This window comes from Myodes glareolus, chromosome 15, assembly GCF_982192425.1.
Source record: "Myodes glareolus chromosome 15, mMyoGla1.1, whole genome shotgun sequence".
Taxonomy (NCBI): domain Eukaryota; kingdom Metazoa; phylum Chordata; class Mammalia; order Rodentia; family Cricetidae; genus Myodes; species Myodes glareolus.
This window is the reverse complement of record NC_142040.1, coordinates 72,463,175-72,485,963: the sequence shown is the minus strand read 5'-3', so window position 1 is coordinate 72,485,963 and position 22,789 is coordinate 72,463,175. Positions and strand designations below refer to the sequence as shown.

Genomic DNA, 22,789 nt, shown 5'->3' with positions numbered 1-22,789 from the left:
CATTATGCTAATGAAAACGGGTCCAGTGAAAATTATAGAAATATTAAGACTAGACAAATAAGAAGTATAATAGACTTGGAAAACACATGCACACACTACACACACATATATATCATAGCTACAGACATACTGGCTTTTAGTTTTGAAAGGTAAGGATGTTAGTCCATATGAGAAGCAGACTGACTGTCTATAACTTATTAAATAATGTATTTCAAATATTTAAGACAGGAAGCTTTATGTATATTTTATGTAGAGAATAAATACCTGAGACAATTTATGAAAAATAAGTCAAGTACACTTAGAAATGACAGTTTTAGGGTCACTGTAAACACAGCTGACCTGAACGGAGAAGAACAGAATGTGAGAGACTCAAAGCATCATAAGCAGCTGACAGACATATTCCATTGACAGCAAAAGACAGAAAGGGAGATCCTTAAAACATGATTTCCACTGGAACCTGCCTCTCAATGCACACAGCAAGACCTGGCTCTCTTCCGGATCTCTGGCCTCTCACCCTGGCCTCTGTCCCCTCATTCCTACACACCTGTTTGCGAGGCGGCTGCCCCTGGTCTCTTCACATCTGAAGGCTCTTGTCTTTGCTCCAGAAATGTGAGCAGATATGGCTTACAGGAAGCAAGACCTGTTTGTGGAAACAGAGGAACAACATTGTTAGTGTGTTCTCCCGAGAAATGGCCTGTCTTCTCCAGGACTGTGTGTGAAGGGAAGGAGATAACATGTGTTATGTGATGGGCACCCAGAATGCCTAGGGGGTGCTTAGGGTCTGCAGGTCCTGAGTTCCAGCCTGCTCATTTACAAGGAAAAGTAACTCTATGAACCTCATGGTTGGAAGCACAAGCTCGGACTAGATATTGTACAAAGAAAGCAAGCTTTATGTTGACAGTTAACTAAGAGTTCACCATGGAAGTGATCCTCACCCAGGAACACAAGATTGTTGTAAATCTCCAACATCACTTCCCTGTACAGATTCCACTGAGCAGGGCCCAGGCATTCCCACTCTTCTGCAGAGAAATAAATGGCCACATCCCAGAACGACAGCATATCCTAAAACAAAGAAAAAAGAAATAATACCACACATTGTGTTGATTAAAACTTCAGTAATTACATAAATACCAAGAGGCCTATGTGCCTCCACATGCAAATATAAGTAATATCCCTAAAATACGTCTGATGTACTAATGGAATGGTGCACGGGACTCATCTTTAAACAGAGTGAAGGGTCGAAGAGCCTAGACATGCCTATGGATATCAGACTTTTGAGAACCATAACACAGACACTGAATACATCTACCACCAGAATGTTGGGGCTGGAGATGTGGCTCAGCAGTTAAATGCACTGGCAGCTCTTTCTCTGTCCTGCCTGCCAGTTCCCAGATAAACACCCAGAGACTTATTATTAATTTTGAAAGCTCAGTCAATAGCTTAGGCTAATTTCTAACTAGCTCTTATAACCTAACTTAACCCATTCCTATTCATTTATGTGCTGCAACATAGTTCATGGCTTGCTCCCTCTTCTACCTAACCTGGTTCCTCTGCATTTAGCTGGCGACTCCACCTTTCTTCTTCCCAGTATCCTCCGTACCTGGAAATCCTGCCTAGCTATTGGCCATTCAGTTTTTCATTAATCAGACTGACACCTTTACACTATACAAAAAGATTATTCCACATTTCCCCCTTTTTGTCTAAACAAAAAGGAAATGTTTTAACTCTAACACAGTAAAACTATATACAATATGAACAGTTATCAAGTAAGAATTACATTCATAATGTGCAGCCATTAGTATTTGTCAAATTAGAGAAAATATTTCATTAGCTATCCTCTCTTGATAAATCTAAAGTTTTGGACCTAATCTATTTTCTATCCCATCTTGCATCACCAATCCATAACTCTGTTTTTCAACCTGAAAACATTTTTTAGATAAACAGTTTAAGCTTTTATGTCTCTCAACCTTATACACTTTAAAAAAAAGATATATTTATTTATTATCTATCACATTCTGCCTTTATGCCAGAAGAGGGCACCAGATCTCATTACAAATGTTTGAGACACCATGTGGTAGCTGGGCATTAAAATCAGGACCTCTAAAAGAACAGCCAGTGCTCTTAACCACTGAGCCATCTCTCCAGCCCTCAACCTTATACACTTTCTACCTCTTTTCTGAGTTTCTTTTCTGAATTTGGTAAGAAGGAAAACTGTAACTGTAACTATCTAGTCTTCAACTCCATCCAAAAAGATCAAGACCTCTAAATCCCACCTTAACACTTTCTGTCTGTCTGTCCTCAGTCCTCCAAAACTTCTATGGTTAATTTCGGTCAGCTAGTAAATAGCTCTGCCCTCTGATTCAAAGAATATTTTATTGACAATTTTGGAAGCATCAGAATGTATAATCATTTGTAGTGAGTCTTTCTGTCCCACCAGCCAGCTCCCAAATCATGACACAGAGACTTATTATTAATTATCAAAGTTCACCCAGTAGCTTTGGATTGTTACTAACAAGCTTTTACAACTTAAATTTATCCATTTTTATCAATCCACTTTTTTTGTTTTTTTGTTTTGTGGCCTTATTAACTTTACTCTGTACTGCCCATGCTGGTTCCTCTGGTCTAGCTGACCACTCCTCTTGACTCTGTTCTTCCCAGCATCCTCTCTGCTCCCAAATTCTGCCTAGCTATTGACCATTCAGCTTTTTATTAAACCAATCCGAGTGACACCTCTTCACAGTATACAAAAAGATTATTTCACAACACTCCATTTCCAATGTTCTCTTACTCATCCACATAAAGCTTATTGACCCAAAGGAACAGAAAGATAACACTGTCACATCTTAAGATTCCACAAAACCCAACTACTGCCCATGGAAATGCAGAGGATTTGTGCCTCCCCAGAAGATGAGATGTGACAGAATAAACCTTTGTGAGAACCCCGCCCCCCCATTGTTGATGAGTTTTTGCACAGAAGAAGATGGCAACCTAAAGAACAGTGCATTGAAATAAAAGAAAAAGGGGAGCTCCGTGGAGAAATTCTTGTTCAGATGTGTGCGGTTCAGTTTCCAGCCAGGCGAGGAGGATTGAAGGAAAAGTCACGGTGCTGCTGTGCTTGCTCCTGCCCCTTCACTTGCACTAGCCTGGCAGGATATGCTGGATAGCCTCCCATTTCCTAGCTCATTCCTCGGGATGTTAAAAGTAGAGCCGACAGCTAATGTATATCTCATTTCATCCTGACAAGATCCTAATTCTTACTAGTCTCCCTCAGAGAGCCAAAAAGAAGGGCATGGTGTCTTAAATAGTGGGGTCAAGCCACTGAGAAGAGGCTGCAGCTTAAGCGACAGGTTCCTGTAAGAGGGTCTTACAATTCCAGCTGGAGTGGTCACTGTGATTCTTAAAGCATAATATCAATAGGCACTATAAGGCCTATAACGGAAAATCAAACAACAAAACCACAAATATGCTCTGAATATAAGACCCATGCTAATGATCTGAATGAGGATTCAGACAAGTAAACAAAAGCTCAGAATAATAACTGAAAATGTAAGTAAGAAATTAGACATCAAACATATAATAATGTATGAAACACATGGGACATAGCTGAAAATGCTGTACTGAATGGCAAACAATAAAGACCCATCACCACACACTGCAGCAGATGGAAGCCTTGGCAAATTGAAAGGCTGCCAGGTTACAAGGGCATGAAGACATTTAAGACCTCCAAAGAACTGTGGGATGGCTCAACAGAGAAGGTATTTGAAACCCAGTCTGATGACCTCAAGTGGATTCAGAAAACACATAGAACAATGAAAGAAACAATTCTCCAAATGATCTGCACATGGACAACATGGCATGCACTTCTACACACAGGGAAAGTCTAATAAGCCTTGCACTGATAAACCCAAAGAGTTCAAGAACTGAAACTAGACAGTGGACCCAATTTTGCCATACTCCCTAGGCACAGGTCTCAGGCCTCTACTCTGATATCAGCTGCAAGGTAACCTTGAGATTGGCCTCTGTGTGGCTCCGGATGACTGCACCATTGCTGAGTTCACACATGACCGCTGGTCAGCCACTAGCTGATGCTCTCAAAGAACTTCTGGAGCTCCACCAGCGCCACCTTCGCCACCTGCCATGAACAAAGGACTTTACACTGCATGTGGGTCAACACTGCAAATCTTCCAAAGTACCCTAACTGGAGAAGATGCCCCAGTGGGAGCCTGGAGCATTTCCTGTCCCAGTTCCCCATTTGGTGAGATGTCTGAGTACCGTAATATTTATACTATGACATTCAAGGAATGTTTGTGTGGATAAACCAAACATATTCGAAAAACAGATCTCACTTGAAAAGCTTTGTAGCGCCTCACAGCCACTGGCCATGCGCTCTGCAGCAGAGTAGAAGTCATGAGACACTTGGATTTCCCTTTTATGCATCAGAGAATGTTTTAGAGGAGTCAGACAACCCTGACTACCAGGAACCTGGAAGACAGCAAAGATAGCAAAATAGAGCTCTTGATCAGCTCCAACAACTATGACTTTCCATTTTAAACACTCAGTATACAGTTACTGTCTGTTCCTAATGAAACAGTACACAGACTTTAACCTGGAAATGCTTGAGGTGTCGTCTCTTCCATCTGACTTGCTTTTCTATAGCTACCACAAACAAAACAATTGAATACAGTTATTTATAAACTGCCAGATAAACTATCACATACTTTTCAACTCAAAATACGTCACTGAGGTGTAAAACTGTCATTGGACTCACTGACAGAAACATTTTAACTCAGAAGCAGAAAATGACTTCAAATTATGCGTCTCAGGTTTATTCCTTACTTGTTTTTTTACTTTCATCAAAATCTGTCCAGGTAACATTTGTGTCTTCTCTGACACCCTCTGACATGTATGTACACAGCCATCACCAGGAACTGAATGACATTGACCAACACAAGGTTCCTTCAGAGTGTTCCCAGACTTGTCAAACATGACAGGCTACTACCAGAGTCTGTAAAGGCTAGTAACTCCATTCACATCATCACTCACACTGACAGTAAGCAGGATAAAAGCCTGGGAGGAAAGGGCAGGACTGCACACCAAGGAAGACTGGACACCTTTTCAGGGGAGAGGAAGTAATCCCACTTTCACAGTTTACTGCCTGGATGGTGGCAATACCACACCTGAAGGACAGGTGTGTCATTACCATTTGCTGGGCCAGATTACTGATCTGGCTGACTATAAAGAAGTATTACAGACACAATAGAATAGTAAGGATGAATAGTGTAAGGACTTGGGAAGGTATCAAGTTTTAAAGAAATGGGTGGGAATGTAAGCCACAGAGAGCTGCATCAGTCATGGACAACTGCAGAGTTGGAAATGGAGGAAGTCTCTGGTCAGAGCAGAAAATTTCAGATCAAACTGGAGTCATCATGAGGAGGTCATGACAAGAAATAACAAATGAATATGCAAAGTTAATTGATACTCCCTGCAACTGCAGAGGAAGAGTCAAACAAGGCAATGAGGAGAATCCTTCCCCACACAGTAAATGCAAACAAACACGTAATCACCAACACGTGATGCCATTAACCAAAGGACACTAGTGAAATCATTGTTAAACTTCTAATGCAGTCAGCAGAATTACTGTAAGCATGTGTGTAAGTTTTGAAAAATGCCAAGATGTCAGTTGGATGGATCTTTGTCAGGTCGCTGGTGCTCAGAAGAGAGAGGAACCAGTAGTCACGACATCCAACAAACTATGTTTTAAAAATCCCTTTTAAAACACAGGATCTCATGTAGCCTAGGCTCACCTTGAATTTTCCATAAGGCAGAGAATGACTTTGAACTGTGGGATTACGACCTCATCCCTGAATGCAGAGATGACAGGGATGAACCACAGAAGAGACTCAACTGCACCTTTCAATCACAGATCTGCTCAGTTCAAAACATACGTAAATATTTGGGGCCTGTAGGTATATGGGAGCATGTGGTTATATCATCTCTACATTGTAAGGAAGCTGTTTTGATGTAGAAGGCAGTGTGCTTTTCCCACTTCACATAAGTTACTATTTTCCTTACAGATTAGCAATATTAACTAGGAAGTGTCTATTATTCTATACATGGTTAGAATCTCTCTGAAAATTCCAGGAGCTTGGACAAGGAGGTTTGAAGCCCATATTTCCTAAGAGTAGACTTCAATGTCATAAGTCAGTCGACAACACACAACAGAAGGTTTGACTGGAAAGTGGCAAAATATGCAAACAGCCTCAAATTTGGAACTCCAATGAACCACAGCCTTCCAAACTGTGGAAGTTACATCTTCTAGTAACTAACATGGTAGGAAGATTTGGGTAAATCTTTCTAGCACTATTTAGGGAGCATCAGCGGACCAGGACGCCACATTCAGCGAGTGAGTTTAGACACTGCCAATAAAGAGATAGAATAAAAGGATGTCGTGGGCAGATGATGTACAGAGCCTGCCAGAGCAGCCATGCCGTCCCTCCGCCCCCCCATCTTTCAGACATACTCAATCCTCCTCCTGTCAATCATGTGGTCCATTACTCTCATCACATCAAGTCTTCTCTCACATCTGTAAGGGAGTCCAAACTTCTGACATCACACAGTCTCAGATAAACATGGATACAGAATTACTGTCTAGTGTTTTTCACTTTCCCGTATACAACTGGTAATTGCTCCGACTAAGCAGAGCTAGGATCACACCACTGACAGGATTATTCTGTGGGTACATGCGAGTGTTAGTCTGGAGTTTGGGTCAAAGGGGTGTACAGGGGGTTCCACTTCAGAGTAGCTGTCCTGAAAACTATCATTTATTCTAAAGAATTGGGACTAACATCCCTTTAACTAGCACAAAACAGTCAGTCTCTGTAAAAACTTTACCAACCCAAACCTGGAGTCCTAGGCCAGCTTTAAATGCAGGAGAGGTCAGAAACCCCACGTATTCTACAAGTCCTGAGAACTATGACTATAGCCATGAAGAAGAGGGTCAGCTAGGGTGGGTATGCTTCCCCAGCAAGGCTGAAAAGTGAGCTCCCTTCAGATCCTCAGGCACCAGCATTCACAGACCTTCTCTGCCATTGCAATCCTGTTTTTCTAACCTCCTTTCCTTGGCTACTGAGCCAGCCCTCCAGTCCCAGAACTGCAAGCAGACTCGGGTAGTAGGGGCGTCCTAGGAGACTGGACACTCATAGCACAGGGTTTTGGCTTGGTGCCCTCTCCCCTCAAACCTGCGCCCAGGTTCAGTCAGTGGCCCAGCCTAGGTCAACACAGCACCTCCAGGTCAGCTTCTCCCGCCCCCCTGCTAAGCAGCCCAAGTCAGCTCCCTCCACGCCGGTCCCGCCACCTTGCACAGTCCCTCAGATCTGCAGGACGGCGTTGCACCCTGCACCGACCTCCATGTCAGGGATCCAAGCCCAGTGCTGAGCAGACACCCGCCTAACTTTGGGGTAGAAGCTAAGTTTAAAGACTGAACACGGAAGTTCTGTATCCACAGCCCCTTCTTGTGATGTCACAATGGTAGGGACTACATTTCCCATAAGTCAGCACAAAAGACTTCCGGGAACCCATAGAAGATGATTTATACCGGGCCTGGGTTCAGCCCAACTACGTGCAGGTGAATTTTTGGAAGGAAAGAGGCTTGAGCACAGAGACAGCCACAGGAGATTCGGGCTGTTTTATTTCTGCGATCGCAGCACCCGGTGTTGTGCACATGTGTGTTTGTGTCTGTTACATGGAAACATGACTGGGAAAGTGCTGTGTCACGAGACATACTGACGATGCAGCGTTCATTGACACCTCTTCAGCCTGGTATAGGCATAAAAACAGACAGGAGGACCAATGAAACTGAATCAAAGCCCCAGATATTAACCGACACACCTTCGAGCACATGATTTTTGACAAAGAAGCAAAAAATATACAGTGGAAAAAAGAAAGCATATTTAACAAATGGTGCTGGCATAACGATATCAACCTGTAGAAGAATGAAAATAGACCCATATCCATCACCATGCACAAAACTCAAGTCCAAATGGATCAAAGACCTCAACATAAAGACAGCCACACTGAACCTGATAGAAGAGAAGGTAGGAAGTACACTTGAACCCATTGACACAGGAGACCACTTCCTTAATATAACCCCAGTATCACAGACACTGAGAGAAACAATTAATAAATGGGACCTCCTGAAACTGAAAAGCTTCTGTAAAGCAAAGGACATGGTCAACAAGACAAAATGACAGCCTACAGAATGGGAAAAGATCTTCACCAACCCCACATCAGACAGAGGACTGATCTCCACTTGACAAACAAATTTTAAACACAAAACAAAGCAAATAAAATAACTTTAGCTTACATGACCACGAGCAGAAAATGCTGTACTATCCTCAGGGATCCAACATGAGGATGTCCAGTCTAATCTATGCTTTTCTACAGAGCACCAAGGATAATCTAGAATTTGCATGAAATAAATAGAAATCAAATGTGCCCAAATCAAGAGTAGGGAAGTAAGATTATTCACTTTCACACATGACATTTTTCTATATTCAGTAAACACCCATTTATGAATAATAATTCAGAAATTTCAGGATATAAAAATTTACATAAAAAATATGAAATAATTTCAATTGTTTTCAGAATAGCAACATGTCTCACAATAAAATCAAGGAGATATCCCATACCTGGGAGTACCAAGAATAATACATTCAAATAAATTAAACTAAGATAGTGAAAAACTGGCAAGATGGAAATTATAAAATATTGATGAAAGAACCAAACAAGACACAAATGGATTGTAATACATATTATGTGCATGGACTGGAAGAATTTGGGGTTGAAATGCCCTCACTATCTAATCAGAGAAGTGTAATAAGCAGTTTTCCCCAGTTGTGAACACGGGTATAAAATCAAATCATGTCTGAGCAACATGTTCCAGTAGTGAATTCATGGCACAGTTCATGAGAATCCCTGCCCGTGTTTGGACTGGATTGAAAGTCACCGCAGTAGATGATTGTATTTGGTAGTGTGAGTTGGCTCCTAAGCCTGTGCTGGGCTAGGGCAGAGCCTACTGCTATGTGTGGTACTGTGCAAACTGATGAACTGTCCCAAGGTCATACCCGCACAGTAGGCCGTGGTTCCCCTTCTTCCTCGGGTTCATCAGCCACCACCAGCAAGGAGGGAGGGAGCAGAGGCGGGGAACAGGGTCGGCTGTGGGTGTGATGGAGAGAGCACTGCAGGAGCTGACTTCAGTGAGACAACACAACTTATTTCAGAGTATAGAAAACACACAGGATGGGGAAGCCTGGGGACAACCCTAGTTTGCATTAAGTGGCATACTCCTATCATAAAGCTGGGTTAGTGGCAGCATGGTTCTATGAATTAGCTAGAGCATGTTACTCAATTACCATGTGCTCCACAGGGTGGGAGGCGGGGAGGGGGAGCTTTGTCAGGGAACAATGTCAAAAGTCATCTTTGAGGTAAATCAGGCATTCAGACCTCTAGGGATGTCCTCTAAATAGGAGCAGGTAGAGGGCAGGATGCTTCGCTGGGGAATGAGTCCACCATGTTGCTAGAGCTTGAAGTAAGCTGCCAGGAGACTGCAACTTCTGACCAACAAGGTCTCCCAACAGTTAATCCACATCAGAAAAAAATTAATTCTGCAGTAGTTGGTATAAACACAGACTTATAGCTGGTGAAAATGCATGGATAGCAGATCGCTGTGTGCTTAGCTCTAACTGAGATACCTATGCCATATCTGACACTCAAGGCCTAGCAATCCTCAAGGTGGATACAGTGGAAGGGGTGTAAGAGCCAGAAACAGTAGGCATGTGCAGCAGCTCTGCGGTCCGTGCAGAGATTGTCTGGGTGGTCACAAGCGTAAACTCCCAGTGCTTGTGACTACAAGCACAAGATCTGCAGAAGAGTCAACAAAACACCCGTATTCGATAGTGCAGTGCTTCCAAAGCTCCTCGCCAAGCTGACGAGGTATTGGTAATGGATGGCAGGGGAGCTAGTGGAGCAGTCTGAGGAGCTTCCTGTCCTTCAGTCCTACATCTTGGCTCACAACCTTAGCAGTAAAAGGACTCTGCATTTTTAAGGAAACGTGATGGAGTTTGTAGAGAAAACAAAGGTAGGAATAGGGAGTAAGTTACAAGGAAGGAATGGGGAGGAGATTTGACCAAAACACCTTTTATACCTATATGAAATTTTGAAAAATAAAAAATACGTAAACTAAGTATAATACGACTTTTGAGAATATTCAAACCTGACCTAGTCATTGAGATTTCAGTCCATGATTTTGGGTGTTGCAAGCTCGCAGAGGGATAGTATCTGACTACAGGGGAATGATGAGCAGGCAAGGGAGCAGAAGCCCTCAGCGTCTCAGGAGCTGATGGCTTAGGATCTCTGCTTCAGTGTTAGCTCAGGGAAGAAAGAGTAGATGGTTCACTGGAGGCGAGATAAGATGGGGCCAAACTCACCCTGCATGTACTTCTTGGTTTTGCATGACTATAAGAGAGGAATTATGAACAGCTGACTTTTCTAACATCCCTTTCTTTCCTTCTGCATACATATTAAATATGACTGGATTGACACTTATTACCAGTTAAAGCAAGTAGTCAGAGTAAACGAAGAGGAGCTCCACATACGGACAAACGTGACATAACTATCGCAAGTATTTTTACATCAAATCACGAGGTCTCTGATTTTATAAAGATAACTGAAAAGCATGAAAGTTCACGTTCAAACACAATAAAAACGGGACACTTCAAGACTGCATTGTCATTTCTAGATAGCTTCCCTAAATTACAAAACATGTGCAAGGAATCCCAAGAGATAATTTCCAAATATTGTATACACTTAAACTATGACCACAGAATATTACAACTGAAAAATAGGGAATACCCATTCTTCTCAGAGGCACAGGAACTATCTTTAAAATGGACTTCAGTACAGGCCCAAAACCAAGTTTTTTATACATAGAAAAAAGTGAGGTAACCCTGTACATCCTATGGGAGGACCCTGGTTTAAAATAGAAATAAAAAGAGAGAAACCTTGGAAAATGCAGAAATTGGTGACTAAAGAATATACTTTTGAATGACTAATGGTTCATTGAAAAATTCAGAGAAGTCAGTCCCAGGTGTAACTGTTATACTGAAAACTTCTTAATTTAAATATTAGAGTTCTCTAGTAAGCAATCTAATCATGCAATTCAAATATGGGGAAAAATGGGGGCAGCAGTGACATAAGCCATTAGTCCCAGCACTTGGGAGGCAGACACATGCAGATCTCTGTGAGTTTGGGACCAGCCTGGTCTACAAAGTGAGTTCCAGGACAGCCAGATTTACACAGAGAAAACCTTTCTTGAGAAACCAAAACAAAAACAAAAGAAAAAAAGAAAAACTTAAATACAGAGTCAATGAGAACTAAAAAATAATAAAAGAACAATAAAAATAAGGATATAATTCATAAAGTATAGGCTTGAATATCAATATAAAGAATTAATCAGGCCTGGAGAGATGACTCAGAGGTTAAGAGCACTGGCTGTTCTTCTAGAGGTTCTGATTTCAATTCCCAGCTACCAATTATCACAATTGGTATCACAATTACAATCACCTATAATGAGATCTGGTGCCCTCTTCTGGCATGTAGGCTAAACAAATCTTAGAGAAAAAAAAGAATTAATCAAATAGTTGGTTCTTTTATAAGTTTAACAAGTTCAATCTTTAGCCAAACTCAACAAAGTGGGGATGAGGGAGAGAAAAAAAAATGAAAGAGAGAGAACCTAAATTAGTAAAGCTCTGGTTAAAACAGACTCCACTGAAATTCAAATTCAAATCATCAGGATAAACTTTGATGAACAGCATGGAGAGGAGGTAAAGAGTCTCATGACAAGATGTAGATTAATAGAAATGGGTTCATCTAAGTTATAAGAGCTAGCTGTGAACACGCCTAAGCTAAGACCAAGCATCCATAATTAATAACAAGTCTCTGTCATCCTCTGGGGGCTGGTGGTCCAAAGAAAGTCCAACAAGAAAGACCTACCACGAGGAAAAGCCAGTGCAGACTTCATCACTCCTCAGGAGACTGCATCCAAGCTGTGATGGGATACCAAGGTGGCACTGGTCTCTAAGGCAAAGCCTCAAAGGAATGTGGAGGCACTGGTATTGGTCTCCAGAGACAGAGACTAGGGGTTTAAAAAACAGTAACGAGGAAATGGTGAATGAGTTTAAATGCTTGTAATGGTCCCACAGTTCTTTGCCTATGGGATCGGATGAAGTCTTGATCTATGATTCCGCTGCAGTCTTTTTACCTGAACCGGCACTCACCTCCAGCAATAGGAAGTGACATAGCATGAGGATACATAGCCCTATGTACCACATTGGGCTAAGCGTACATAAATCCCCTTAACTCATGGATGGAAACTCTTCCCGTCACGAAGTCTGCACCGTCCTGATTGACACACACACACACAGTCCTACAAGCCATGCTTCACACTTTTAAAAGAGAGTTTACTGTTGACTATAGAATAGAGATGAAGTCCTCCAAATAAAAGACAGTTATCCTTCCATTGATGCTGGCTGGCCATCTGAGGGAACTCTAGATTTGACTCTGTTCAACAGTGTCTGAGACATCTGGGTGGGACCACCTGGCCATACAGACCAGTTCCCATATTGATTCATACTGTCTGTTGGCTCAAGACCAGATGTCATTGGCCCAAGACCTTCTGGGGTGGCTTTGATACCAGATACTGGAACTTCCAGCACCAGACCATATTACTGCAAAAACTGTTAAACCTGAAGACACCAAAGAAGCACCCACATTAGCTTCTCCAGAGGATGAACTTTTACCTGTGATGCTGCCTCCCTACCAGCTCCAAGGCAGTCACATGACCGCCTGGTTCTGCCACTCCAGTTACATCTGCTCTGATGCAATGCAACCTAATTCAGCTGACCAGCTCTGTCTGTCTCAGGTCCACTGTCTTCCAGGGGTGAGCCCATCCCAACGTGCCAACTAAGGGAAATGCCAGGCCCTCCCCTCATCCAAGACGATGACAGCTATGTTATCATTCCATATACTTGCCTGAAGAGGAGGAAAAGTTGCCCCATGATTGCATAGAAACTAAAAAAAAAAAATTTCTCTTCATGGCTGAACTTAAAGAACAAGACAGTCCCCAATTACTTATGGGAGCAGAAACTTCCAACAGAGGTACTAGCCCCTCACATCAAGAGACAGAGCAGCCATATACCAAGAAAGGGGACTGCTTACCTCAGGGGATGAAGAAGTTAAAACAGAGATCTTCAGCTTTTAGAAGTGTCTGTGCCCCCAGCTGTGGCACTGATCCACTGCCAGGCTCATAAAAAGAGTCAAGGGTGAGTGAGTTTGTGTCAGGAAAACAAACAGGCCAACCTGGCAGTCAGAGAGCCTGATGCCCCTGAAGACACAATCCTGATTTTAGTGTTGTGCGCTAAAACCCAGGATCCCCCGACTTCACAGAACCTGCCCCAGTACCCAGCTACCTCTCATTCCTTTTTGTTCTTTTAATTTCAATACAAAGCTTGTTTGCTTTCTTTGTGTTTCTTTCCTCCTTTCCCTCCCTCCCTCCCTCCCTCCCTCCCTCCCTCCCTCCCTCCCTCCCTCTTTCTTTCTTCTTCTTTCTTTCTTTCTTTCTTTCTTTCTTTCTTTCTTTCTCTCTCTCTCTCTCTCTCTCTCTCTCTCTCTCTCTCTCTCTCTCTCTCTCTTTCTTTCTTTCTTTCTTTCTTTCTTTCTTCTTTTTCTGACACAGGGTTTCTCTGCGTAGCTTTTCCAGGTGGTCCTGGAACTCACACTGTAGACCAGGCTGGTCTTGAACTCACAAAGAGCCACCTGTTTGCGCCACCATTTCCCCGCATGTCCAAGGCTTTCTTAAATTTCCCAGGTCCACCTTGAACTCACTCTGGAGTTAAGACGTGCCTTGGAATTGTCATCCGTGGGCCTCCGATCGTAAGAGGCAGCCACCTGGTGGCCAATACGCTTCTGCTCATATTTCATTTCAAAGGCTTAGCAGTGACTTTCCATGTGCATTTCTTATAATTATCTCAAAGTAAAAAGAGTCAAAAGGAGTGTTTTACTCTGGAGTAAGTTTCTATATCAAGCCGACCTGTGTGTGAAATCACAGGTTAAAGTGACCAAAGGTAACAAATAAATGTTTGAAAACTGAGGATATTAAGAGCAGCCTGACACCCAGCGTATCTCCCTCTAGCGGCAGAGACTGCAAGTTTCAATTCTTTCCCATGGTAACAGGCCTTCTGCGTCTCCTGGAATCTCTATGACACAGAGTCACAGTCTCTCACCCATTGTGACTTCATCCATTGCGACTTCACAAGCAAGGATAGTCGAGGCACCTTCTGACTTCTTCCTGCCGCATGTTCTACCCTCACGCGGTTCCCTCACCAATTTGGACTCGTTTCTTACTACCGTGCTTGGGTTGGATCTCTGAGTGCAGGTTGGTTCAGGGTACCGGGCAGCCCGTCCGGCCTGAGGGATCATGCAGCCGGTAAGTCCATCGTGGAAGGAGTGGGCACGGGGCCATGGGAAGCAGGAAGAAGCTCACTTTGGGTTTGCTCTTTGAACCTAGGCTGCACCGCGGGGTCAGGATTTAGGTCCGCGCCTGGGAAAGGGCGATGGGGTCGGTGGTGGGTCCCCTGCTGCTCCAGTCCTCCCAGGATCTCGCTCCCCGACAGGGCAGGTCGGCTGGCTGCCGGCCCCTGGGGCTGTGCCGGGAGCTCACTGTCCAGTTCCTCCGCGGAAGCCTGCTGCCACCAGCGGATTCACTCTGAATGGCTGTAGTCAGGATTCTCAGTGGTCTAGAGAAGAAAGTACAGTTTCTGGTCCCAGCTGCACTTTATAGGCGTGTAGTAGTCGTGTTTATAAAGTTTATAAACTCTTATATTCGAGAAAAACGAAGTAGAGAAAAGGAGCCTGCAGGAACAGTGTGGGTGAGTTGGATCTAAACTCGAGGAGAGCAGGCAGATTTGTCTAGGCGCCTCTCACAAAATATCTCCAAGGCACAGAGAGGAGGTGTGAGAGTTCTCATGACTTCCACTCTCCATTCTGCTGCTCCCGACCTGTGTCTAGGACCAGCTTCCATTGAAAAAGGCGGGAAATTACTTCGTGTTCTGACTAGGAAGGAGTGTGAATCTTCAGCTATTCTTAGGGAATCGCATTTTGATCCTCGTCCAGAAAGGATTTGCGTTTCTTTCACCTATAGAGTAAACTCAGTCTCAAGGGTCCTGAAATACTTCCTTTTAGAACCCACCTAAATGAGACCAAGGTTTCAGGCCGTCTGCCCTCCGCCCACAGACAGCCCACAGCGAGGAGAGTGGCCCGGGCATGGCAGACCGTTCCCGGAGTGAGCAGTGGTGGTCTGTGCTGGGCAGCAGTAGGGAGTGGTCTTTGCAGTTAATTCTTCCATTGGGGAGCTGCTCCTGTACCCTGAGAGGACGTCTCCGTCTTCACTCTGCCCAGGGCGCTTGCTGTTCTCTGAGCTGGGCATTGTCCCTGTTAACTGGCACCCGTCTCACAGGTGAAGAAGAGTGGAGGATGGGCTTCTCATGTCTCACTGCCGAGGAGCTTTTGGCAGTGTCTGATTTATTTATTTATTTATTTATAAAAAATACCGGGTTGTCTATTAAGCAACTTCGTTCTACTTGTGACTTGGGGTTCCCTTAGCCATCTCCATTGCTGTTTTCTTCTTCTTCTCCTCCCCTCCTCCCTATGATTATTTGCCTTCATGTATATACATCTGTGAACCACTTGCATGCCCGGTGTCCATTGAAGCCAGACAGGGGTGTCTGGTCCCCTGGAACTGGAGTTGGAGATAACTGTGAGCTGACAGTGGAGTGCTGGGAATCAAACTCAGGTTCTCTGTGTTCCTAACTACTGAGCTGTCTCAGCCTGTGGGTTTTTTTTTTTTTTGAAAGAGGAACTTTTGAGGATACTAATTGTTTATAAAGCATAGGGATCCCAAGGCTCTTCACTGCAGCTCTCCCCAACAGATCCGGAACAGGCCTTTCCTTCTGTGGCCTCCTCACCTTCCAATCTTAGTGAGCAACTGTCCGGGAGCCTTCAGTTCCCAGGCTCCCCTTGTGTATTCTCGCTGTTATTTTTCATCCATCAGTGGTGATGTGTGGTCCTTCAGTTTCCCCAGCAGCTGTGTCTGCTGTGAGAACCTAGTGAGGACTTTACAGAAACATCTGCTGGGTCAGGAGCCACTGTTCCTGAGCCCCGTGTGGATTTCTGGAGGGTTGTCTAGACTGGCATCTGTTGGAACTTTTAATTTGTATGGGTCACTGTTTATGACTCATGTAAGAGTAAAGACCATACTTCCTAAAATAATGTCTTCCACATTCCCTCTGTCTTGTTTTTATGAAGGAAGTCTTTACATACCACAGGCTAGCCCTGAACTCTATGTAGATGAGGCTTGCCTTGAACACTTGGTACTGTGTCTACATCTTCTATGAACTAAAACGATAGACCCGAGCCACCTTCCTGAAATCTGTTTCTCCTTCATTCTGTGGTGTGTCACGGGAATCTCTTCCATCCCCTTCACTGCTAGTTATGGTGTTGATTGGCTGATTGACCGGCCCTGTGTCTGTGCATACAGGTGGGACCACTGACCATGCTGTCCCTGTGCAAGCTAGAGGAACACCTGGGGATTTGTTTCTTTCCTTCCATCGCGTAGGACCCAGGGCATCAGACTGGTCAACAAGTGACTGTCCTGGGATAGAATTACTAGAACTGCTGAAATGTTTTAGGGTCGTGTCCACTAGGTTCTAGTCAGTTTTCACTGACCTTGATCCACCACTCAAATGTATAATGCTCTTCCAAGTCAGAATTCAGTGCCTTGTTCTGGACTGAAACAGGCTAGGAGTTGGAAGGCTGTTCCACTCGGTACCCTGAGGAACAAGCCCAAACATTGGAAGCTATCCTTCAAGCCTGCCTTGCTGCTCTACATGTGAGCAGGGAGCGAGCAAGCACAGCATACCTTTCCTCCCATCTACCACCCTGCTGGTAACCGAAGGTAGGCCTCTCACAGCTGAGTACCAAACTCCCCCTAGGCTGGGTTTCCAGCCCTCGCTGTTCTTTTCAATGGACCTGCCATTCGTTCACCATCTTCCTCGGTGCTGCAACCCAGCAGCATCTTGTGGATTCCTTACACATGGTTTGTTCCAGCCCATCTTGTCTTGGTCAGCACTCACACCACACATTTCCAGCGGGAGCATTTGGATCTTTCTGTCTTTCTGAGGGATTTGCAGTGTTTTCTTCTTATTCCATCAGGTAGCTCAATCAACTTTGAACCCATGAGTTAGGAAAAGAACATTGGAAAGAATAGATTGGTGATGTACGGGGAGTAGGATTGAGACTGAAAACAAGTAAGTGGATTTTGGCTTCATACATGGAACGTGAGCTTTACATGGATTTTATATTTTAAAGAAAATTACAATTGATAAATGGCTAAAAACATAGCTCCAAAAACATAAAAGGGGAAAAGTTAATACAGAAATGAACAGCTGTCACATTGTTATTTTTTATTTCATGCTTACCTCAATGGTGTCCATAGAAAGAGCCAAAGCCCCCTCCTCACCAAATACATGGTCTGCACAGCTGTGCACTTCTCCTGTTGTCAGCCACACAGACCTCCTGCTGCCTCTTCTAATGCATGGTCCCCATGTTCACTCCTGCACTAACAGGAGAAAATAATGTCTTACCATGTTTCTATGTCTGACTTCATGATAGCTTTCTTGTTTCAGTTATAAAAGCAGAGCTCAGTGCCATTTTGATGTAAATACTTTATTGTTTCTTTATATTCTCTTTTTTTCTAACTATAGGGTCACTTAAAATTGAATGAAATCCAACTTGTAAAATTCACTGAATTTTGACAATGTCATCAAAGAAAACAAACAAGAAGTGGTATACACATTTACATGGACTACTGTTCGGGTGCGTAAAAGAGGGTGTTCCTCGTGCTTTCTGGTCCCACTCATTTTGGTTACCCTTCCTTCCTTTCTTCCTTCTTTCCTTCCTTCCTTCCTTCCTTCCTTCCTTCCTTCCTTCCTGCCTGCCTGCCTGCCTGCCTTCCTTCTTTCCTTTCCTTTTCTTTTACTTTACTTTTTTTTCAGGACAGTTTCTCCTTGTAGCCTTGACTGTCCTGAAGCTCACTTCTTAGACCAGGCTGCCCTTGAACTCAGAGACCCCTGCCTCTGCCTCCCTAGTGTTGGGATTAAAGGCGCCCACCACCACCGGGCTTTGGTTACTTTTGCATCCTTTCACTTTAAGGCAGTACCTGTTCTTATCACTAACATTAATTTCTTTCCAACAGCAGAAAGATGGATTTTGTTTTTTTTAATCCATTTAGCCAGCCTGCTTAAAGTTATTACTTCAGAGTGTGCGTGGCTGCCGTCCTTTTGTTGTTCAGTTGTTGTTTTTTTGTTTTGTATTCTTAGTCACACCTTGTGTGTGAGGGATTAGACCTTCCTTCGTTTCCTTTCTACAGTCTCCTGCTAGCTTAGTCCTCTCTCCAGTCCAAAGTCCTGCTTCCAGGGCTCTCTTTTGGACTAATTTGATCAACGTGAATTCTATTTGCCCATTTGTATCCTAGAAAGTTTTTCCTTTTCCTTTTACTCTATGGATAGTTTTGCTGAGGATAGTAGTCTAGATTTTGATCTTTGGTCTCTTAGAAATTAGACTGAATTGTCCTAGGATCTTACATATTTCAAAATTTTCTGAAACTAAATGAACTTAAAGTAGTTTTATGATGGTAACCATCCTGATCCGCCAGTGTTCTGGGACTGGGTTGGCTCCTGGGACTGAATTTGCTCTTGGCTTCTGCTCCTGGTGGACCTTGTTTCCTCAGGCCTTCTCTGTCCTAGGTAGCTCTAGTTCGTTCAGTCCCACTCCTGTGAAATTTGTTGCCCAAGTTGGGCGGAGTTCCTTGCCTCAGGGCAACCTTGGCCTATGTTACCAGCTTTGACCTGTATCTGTAAATCCTGGTTTGAATTCCCTCCTGCAGAAGTCCCTGGGTTGGAGTTGGACCTGAAAAGGTTACCGGATCAGGTCTACTGCCTCATAGGTCCCAGGCTTGGGTGCGCCTGGAACCGCAGTGGACCTGCTTCCTCCCTCAGAAGTCCTGGACTCACCCTTGGACCAGAAGAAGTTCCAGGTTCCTGCCTATTCCCTTTGACATCCTAGATCAATGCCCAGACCCACAGAAGTCCTAGCTCAGGCCTACTCCCTCTGAGGTATTAGACTCATGCCTGGCCCCACAGAGATCTCTGGTTCCTGCCGATTCCCTCAGAGGTCCCAGGTTCACTCATGCCTAGACTGGCAGAGGTCCTGGCTCAGGCCTAGTTTCTGGGAGGTCCTAGACTCTTGCCCAGACCCACTGGGGTGTTGGCTTAGGTCTACTCCCTTGAAGGTCCCAGATTCACGACCGGACCCTCAGTAGTCTCTGGCTCTGGCTCACTCTCTCAGCTGTTACTCCCTTGTACCTGTTCTGGTGGAGATCATTGACTCTGGATCTGGTTGCTGGCTCAATCCTGATCCGCCAGTGTCCCAGGACTGAGTTGTCTCCAGGGGCTGGATTTGCTCCTGGCTTCTGTTCGGTCCCTACCGTTTCCTAGGTAACTGGTTCAGTCCCACTCCGGTTCTGGTAAGATCGCTGACTCTGAGTCAGGTCGCTGGTTCAATCCTGGTCTGTCCATGTCCCGGGACTGGGTTGACTTGTGTTTCTCTTTTCATTAAATAATGTTACACAAGCTCAACATAAGTCAAAGCCTTCTATGGACTCTGCCCTAATGTTCTCACTTACCTCCTTCTGTGGGAGACCCCACTCTCTTCACTGCTAGCAAACTCCAGGTCAGTGATTCCAGGCACCACTTGTTTACCACTGCAGAGGTGGTAGATCCTGGGAGATTTGAGTTGATAAATAAGTTGGCCTAGTGTCTCATGTGATAGACAGCCTTACTCTGAGCATCAGACAATTTATATTCTGAGGGTTAGGAGGAGTCACATGAGTAAACTAAACAATCAGCCTGACAATGTTATGTGGCCAACAAGTTCTTTTTCCATAAAGCTCATAAAGAAAAACCAATATCCAGTTTAATGAAAAATTGGAAGTAAACTCACTTCTATCTGCAACACATGGGAAGAACAAGAAAGCATAATCCAAGAACAATTCAAGAAATGTAATAATGTTTTTGAAGAAACTGAGATAAAAAACTTCTGTCTTGGTTTCTTGAAGTTTTTACACAAGCACTCGGAAATGTGATGGAACATCAGTCATGGTTTGTGTACCCACAGAATACCAACCATTTTTCTGATTCAATTCAAAACCATGGCAGCAGCTCCTACTCCTTCCTGGTAGTGTTAGTAAGCACATAAACCTGTGCCTGGCTAGGTCATTATATCTACGGGAAAGCCTAAGACCATCATTCTGGCTACAGATGCATTAATGAACTTGCCAGTTTCTTACCCACAGAGTAGACAACTTCTTAACTCTATCATGAAAACTAAATTCCCCAGCAAGTGTTGATTATGACAGAAACTTATAGTTATTTAATATGCATAGGATTCTTATGTCATATCAGAAAATCAAAGTTTTCCAATGAGGTGGGTACAATGGAAAGGTTAGAAGAGCCAGAGTTACTTGGTGTATGCAGCTAAGCGGTAATCGCAGGAAACGGCAGAGTTATCACATGCAGAAACTCAAAGCAGCGGTGTCTACATGTTCAAGAACTGCAGAAAAGTAAAAAAGAAACCACATGCATGGAATTGTGCAATGCTTATTAAGTACAAGACTTAGCTGAGGAGGTATTGGCAATGGATTGTACAGGACCAAGAGGCAGCCTGAGGAGCTTCCTGTCCTTCAGTCAGATGTCCTAGACCTCAGCTCAAATCCTTAGCCGTAAATGGACTCTGACTCCTGATAAAAGGATGTCGGAGTTTGTATAAAAACTGGTGGTAGGAATGAGCAGTAATTTTTATGGTAGAAATGGGGAAGGGATTTGATCAAAACATGATATATATGGATAGATGATACAATTTCTAAAAAATGAAATGAAGTCAATATGGCTTTTGACAAGATCCCCCACCTGACCCATTGCAGTTGTGATTTTAATCCATCACTTTGGCTGTTGAAAATACGCAGAATAATATCACTGAATATGAAGGCATAATGAGAGGAAAGAGAGAAGGCTTTCCCAGCATCTTCCCTGCTGATGGCTTAGGATCTTTGCTTCAGTGTCAACTCAGGGAAGAGAAAGGAGATCTCATTAGAGATGAGATGAGATGGGGCCAAACGTGCCTTTTATCCTATACTTGGTATTGCCATGACTACAATAGAGGAATTATGAACATTCATCTTTTTGCCTGTTTTTACCCATTTCTATATACACTTTAAATGCAACTGAATTGACTTTTCATTAGCAATTAAGGCAAAACAAAACAGAAGAAATGAAGAAAACCTCTACATATGTAGACACAGGACATAACTATTACAAATATGTATACACCCAATATTGAGGTCTCCAGTTGTATCTAGATAACACTGAGAGGTATAGAAGTTCACATTGTTCAGGCACAGTAATAACAGGACACTTCAATGCTGCACTGTCATTTCTAGATAAGGTCTCTCAATAAAAATATGTACAACAAATCCTAAGAGATAAAAATTGCAAATATTAATGGGATTTAAAAGATGTCCACAGAATAATACACCAGAGAAGTAAGGAATACATATTTTTCTCAGAATACATATTTTCTCAGAAACAAAATGAACTTTCTTTAAAATGGGCCACTTTAACACCACTAACAAAGCATGGAAAAATAAACCTGAAATAACTGCATAATCCCAATAGAGGACACATCTTTAAAATAAAAATTAAAAAAAGAGCCTGTGGTGATATGTTGTTTATGATCTAACAATCAAAGCTTGCCTGAAAATGAGACTTTGAAGCTAGGCACACAAGTCGGTCATAAGGGCAGTGGTGGCACACTCCCTTAATCCCGTCTGCCACACTAGTTAGCCATACAGGACAGACAGTGGTAGTACATGCCTTTAATCCCAACACTGTAGTAGGAGGCTGCTTGTTTGTTTTCTGGCCACCCAGACTTTTGAAATAATCACACAGAAACTGTGTTAATTAAATCACTGCTTGGCCTATTAGCTCTAATTTCTTATTGGCTAGCTCTTACATATTAATTCAACCCATTTGTATTAATCTGTGTATCGCCACGAGGTTGTGGCTTACTGGGTAAAGTTATGGCATCTGTCTCTGGCGGGGCTAAATGACTTCCCCTTGGCTCTGCCTTCTTTCTTCCAGCATTCAGTTTAATTTTCCTTGCCTAGCTATGCTCTTGTCTGCTCTGCTCTAGGTTCAAAGCCATTTCTTTATTAACTAATGGTATTCAGGGCATACAGAGGGGAATACCTCCCACGTCATACCATATTGGGTGCCAATTTGTTTTAGGAGGCCTCTTGTTAGTTCCTGACTGCTCATCCCTGAAATAACCACACAGAAACTGTATTAGTTAAATCACTGCTTGGCCAATTAGTTAAACGTATTTCTAGATAGCACTTAGATCTAGAATTAACCCACCTAATATTATTTTATATTTTACCACAATGCTTGTGGCCTACCGGCAAGGTTACAACATGTCTGTCTCTGGTGATGGCAGCCCCATGACTTCTCCTGAATCTGTCTTCCTTCTTCCAGCATTCAGTTTAGGTTTCCCCATCTACCTATGT

At 43.4% G+C, this 22,789-nt stretch overlaps 1 protein-coding gene across 1 annotated transcript in view; it reads right to left on the bottom strand.

Moving 5' to 3' along the window:
* LOC125414928 (uncharacterized) overlaps positions 1-7,499 on the bottom strand; it is a 33,994-nt gene extending 26,495 nt beyond the window's left edge. The window contains 3 exon segments of the mRNA XM_087897037.1: positions 545-640; positions 936-1,062; positions 7,404-7,499. Coding sequence (XP_087753163.1) covers positions 545-640; positions 936-1,062; positions 7,404-7,409 — 229 coding nt within the window. The 5' untranslated portion in view covers positions 7,410-7,499.
* Between the last annotated feature and the right edge of the window lie 15,290 nt (positions 7,500-22,789).